The sequence below is a fragment of the Pteropus vampyrus genome, unplaced genomic scaffold (genome assembly GCF_000151845.1).
Source record: "Pteropus vampyrus isolate Shadow unplaced genomic scaffold, Pvam_2.0 Scaffold104, whole genome shotgun sequence".
Taxonomy (NCBI): Eukaryota; Metazoa; Chordata; class Mammalia; order Chiroptera; family Pteropodidae; genus Pteropus; species Pteropus vampyrus.
The window spans coordinates 1531714-1536711 of record NW_011888885.1 but is presented as its reverse complement, the minus strand read 5'-3'; the positions used below and the strand labels follow the sequence as shown (position 1 = coordinate 1536711).

The window sequence follows — 4998 nt, the reverse complement described above, 5'->3', positions numbered from 1 at the left end:
GAGGTGGAGGCAGCTCAGCAACTGCCTTGAAAGGGGTCAGCTCCAGGATCACAGAGGGAGCAGACAAGCAAACTCGATCCCTGTGCAACATGACAGGGGCCATGAAAGGATAATAGTGCTGTAGAGTCAAAGAGAAGGCCACAGCTTACTCTACACGGGGCCTGGACCACTGGCACAGCGGAAGTGGCACCTGACGGAGACTTGGAATGAGCAAATGTTTGCCAGGGTAGAAGGGTTGGGGTGAGGGCACTCCAGGCCATGGAACAGCGGGTACAAAAGCAATTACAGAAGCGCCGTGAGGGTACCATGTTGTGGGGAAGACTGTGAAATTCACTATGGGGCTGGTGTCTGTGGGATTAAGTCAGAGAGATATGATCAGGAGGAGACCATGGGAGGAGACCATGCTAAGATGTTTGGCCTGAGTATAGACTGACAGTCAGTGGATGTTTTCAAAGCAGGGGCGAGACATGCTCAGATTCTCTTTTAGGAAGATGACGGTGTGGAGGAGGTGCTCATTGGGGAGTTAAAGGGTATAACCAGTGGTGGGGCTACAAAAGAGTTGGTGGCTGCAGTAGTCTGAGGATTGCTAACTAGAGCTTTTTAGGACTTTGCAGTGAGAAGGGAGGTGAGGAACCAGATCAGAGATTTGTGACTGGGGTGGAGGTGATAGCTCTGGCTGACTGGTTGGATCTGGATGGGTGGGTGACAGAAATCAAGGATGGATGGATGGCTATAGTCATGCCATTAACTAAAACAGGAAACTTCACAGAAATGGGCTTGGTGGGGGAATAAGGAAAGATAATGAACTCAGTTTGGGACAAATTAAGGAAAATGTGCCAGGGGCATGTGGGCAGTTGATTAGAGAGGTCTGGCCTTTAGTAGGCAGACATAGGCGAGGTTTGGACTTTGATGGACTAAATAGAATTCTGGGGAATAATCATGCTTTGAGACACTCAATCTTCAAAATTAGATTTGATGGCAGGTTGCTTGAGGGTTTATTGAGGTTCTAAACTGTGTGATAGTGTTTTCTTTTCCATGTGCATGCCTGATGAATTTTCAGACCAAGTTGTTTTTTTTTTTATTTGTTTGCTTTTGCTGACTGTGAAAATGCAATGGTGTATGGTGAATGCGGCTTTGAAACTGCTTAGACCTGGGTTTCTGTCTCAGCTCCCTGACTCAATTTCCCATGTGTGAGAGGAGAAAAAATGACATTTAACACTCAGAGTTGTTAGGTTTGCAATATGATGCATATCTGGTTGGTAATAAAAAAGCATGTAACCTCAGCTCTACAGTGTATTATATAAGCTAAATCAAAAGGCTTCTCTTGGTAAAGATATATCATTTATAAAATGTATAATCTTTAGGCCCTGACTAGCATATTTTAAACTGAAAATATGTTGATTAATGTTTGAGCTGGCTCTGGCATTCCAATTATTAAAAAGCTCTAGATGACAGGGCACACTTGTTTTTCTTCTCATCCTGACTTTTCAAATAAAAACCAAAAACAGAAAGGCTAGTATACAAATTACAAATGCTAGATGAGCTCGAGCTCTCAAAAATGCATTGTCATTTTCAGTCATCTAATTTAGAGACAGTGGAACGAATCCAAGTAACAATTTTATTCTAGTCTACAATTTTTTAAATACATTTTAGTGGTTTTGACAGTGTTATTTTTGAGCACACTTTAAATGAATCCACAGAAGTTAATATATTAAAAATAAAATACACACAATAAAACAACAGGCATCCAGATGTTTAGCATCATGCAGGTGGGGGCAGTCTGGTTGGTGTTATTACTGAGTACTTTGCCTTCTTAAGAATTCACCTGTGAATACCAGTTCTTCTGTTTCTCATTCCCATATAATTCACCAGAATCAGAGAGTTTTAAATATACACAAAGTAACCTTCTTTTAAAGCCATATCAGTACAAAACTTCAGTGAATAAACCTCAATGTGTCATCAAACCAACAATTCCATGGATCGAACCTATTATTAGAAAAAACTCAATATCAGCACCCAATCTAAAGGCAAGGTTGTCTCATTTATTAAAACACCAACAGGATATTAATCAACAGAGCAACTAATATGTTAATCTTAATATAAGACACTAAGGGAAAACCAAAAATAATATATTAAATACTATTCCACTGAGCCAGAATATAACCCATGGACTATAGACACATGAGTTTCTATCTGTTAAACAATGCTTTAAATATTTTTCTATCTAAAAGAAAAACATGTCTCAGGAGAAACAGAGGTAAGGTAGAAATGGGAATTTATGCATCTAATTCCACAACTTAAAAATGGATATCAACCTGGTAATATAGAGCTAGGCGACAATGTTTTAACCGTTGGGCACCAAACAGGCAATACCACTATTCACTATAATTCATAACATCCTCCAGGAGTTTTCAGCGGATGGCCAACTCAACAGCACGGTAATATAGATTGGATACTCATCCACTGTTGAAAGAGACCCTGAAGAAAATACGTCAAAGGCATAGAGAAAAGTTGAATCTTTTGAAAAAGTTAATGTTATCAAAATACTTTTCCATCATTAGTAAACCAAACTAGGTCAGGTATCTGGCCCAAAGCAGCACGGAATTCAGAGTCAGAGGTTGGCAGAAAAAGTTTGGAAAACTGCAGTTTTTAAAAATTGGCAATCTCTTCATGCCTAATAAAAGTATCAGAAGAGGTATAATGTTTGTTTATTTGTGGAATGTTGACAGCCTGCTGCAAAAATTCACATGAATGAGGAACAGCACGATGTGCGTCAATGAAATATTTTTTAAAAGTTTACAAAAAACTAAAGTTACTATTTAAAAAATAACCATGTTATGCCAAGATGAAACATGGTAAAAGTAGTGTAAGTTCTGTCCATGATTCTTTACACAGCCGACGGGAAAGTGATAGAAACAATTTTCTCTTAAAAAGGAAGCTTTGTTATTGCACTGACTTTTGTAACCTGACCTAGTAATTTAGAAAAATCATGTAGTAAAATCTGTAAAATTAAAATACAAAATTCTGGTTTGTAAACATCAGTTGGCCAAGTCTATCCAGAGTCCTGCATGTTAGTGGAATGGAATGAATAATTAATTCACTACCTTATTTATTTGCCGTGAGGAGGAAAATTCCAGAACACAGCATTTACACTTTCACAGTAATTATATTCAAACTATATAAAGAAAATCAGTGCATTCTTCTTCCCCACCCCCCCTGTGCAATTTTCAGTTCTTACCCCACTCCCAAGTGCCATAATTGAAATAATACTGGTTTGGAGACCTAGTACAGACTGGTCATAAATGTCGCATAAAATCTGTAGGACTTCGGTAAAGATATTTCCAAATGGCGTAGTAATGCACTGCAGCTGCCGTGGCCACAAACAGGTGCCAGATGGCGTGGGCAAATGGAATGATGCCATCACTCTTGAAGAACACAACTCCTAGGCAATAAATTAAGCCCCCACAGGCAAGTTCATGAAGTCCATCTGTGTTATTCTGTCAACAGAGGAAGCAAAGAGGTTCTGAGGTTACTCTGATGTGACAAGTTAAAGAGATAGCTGCAATTTCCCCTAAGCCTCCTGATTTTCTAGACAATGAAGTAGCTCTGCATAGACAGAATTCTGATCTGTAAATATAAACTAAACTAAAAAGTCTCGTGTACATCCGCCTGCATTAGCCTTTGGGTTGACTAGACTGAACTAAGCAGTCAGGTTACAGGTCCTAGAGTAATGAGCAGCGCATTCTGCTCACCTACGGCATGCTTAAGCAGACTACAATCGCATCCAGACATGGTAGTTTACTGTAATACAGCATAATCCCTGGCTTTCGACTTCCCCTTTCAAAGCTTTCTTCCCTATTGAGGTGTGCCCATGCCACTCCATGTATAATCTCCATCTCAGTCTGAGTGTTCACTTCTCTTTGTCCTCGTCAGACACCATTCTACACTGACTGCTTTCTTGAGACTGTCCCTGTTTGTGTGAGTTTATGACTTCCTTATGGCTTACGCGAGAAAAGTCATAGCTAGAAGTGACCTAAGAGATCAGAGATCATAAAGCACAACACACTTTCTAACCTTACAGATGTCGTCAAACCCTTTTGTATTTGAGCCTGGGCACTTCTTAGCTTAGAAGGAAGTTAACAGTCATGTGTGCTTTAGCACAAAAAGGAGAATTTTTAAGCTGCTCTGGGTTTTCAAATACCTAGACCTATCTTCAAGATTAAACTGGGTTGTATGAATGAGAGAATCGAATAGAGGCAGGGCTTAGGAAGCTGATGAAAAGAGTCAGTCCCCTGGATTCCTGAGGACGACAAATACAAAGGTCTTGGTTCTGCAGCGTGGGTAGAAACCTAGGCCAGAAGGTGGCAAGGCCTTGGAAAGGGACAGGTGTGTGGGTGTCCCGTAGGCCTGGGCACTGATAGCTGTAGACTAGTGAGCCTGGAGCAGGTCCTGTGGCCAATCCAGCAGGGGGAACAACGAAGTTCCAATGAAGCCGCCTACTCGGATGGGCCCCACAGGCCCAAGCGAAAGCAATGGCCACAAAGGGACGACCACAAGCTAAGAACCAAGTAGGATCTAGGGCCACAGGCAAGGACCAGTCCTATATTCAAAGTTCACATTAAGTCCCCATGGCTTTGGTAGGATCAAAAGATGAGAAGGCAGCTAACCCAAAATGACCACTCCATATTTCTCATTAACCTTGGTGAGATGGAACCTCAGCCATATTTTCATTTAAAACACACACACGGAATTTCCTAAAGGTTATGAAGCAATTAATATCCATTAAATATCCAAAAATGCTCTGTGTATGTACATCAGGAACATTTTTCTAGGGTAAGGCTTTCATTGGATTCTTAGAGCAGGATATGACTCCCAAATGGTAAGAAGTCACTCATCAAACACAACCTCCCTATTTTAGAGATGAAAAGAGTAAGGCCAGAGGCATAAAGTAACCTGAAAAAAGTCACATAGCTGGTCACTGACCAAGATACCACTCTT

The 4998-nt window shown here is 40.6% G+C and overlaps 1 protein-coding gene across 1 annotated transcript in view; it reads right to left on the bottom strand.

The window, feature by feature from the left end:
* Window positions 1-1599: 1599 nt before the first annotated feature.
* The window catches only part of MMD (monocyte to macrophage differentiation associated), a 25478-nt gene continuing 22079 nt past the window's right edge, over window positions 1600-4998 (bottom strand). The window contains exon 7 of the mRNA XM_011365008.2: window positions 1600-3497. Within this exon, the coding sequence (XP_011363310.1) occupies window positions 3297-3497 (201 nt within the window). The 3' untranslated portion in view covers window positions 1600-3296. The remainder of the gene's footprint in view (window positions 3498-4998) is intronic.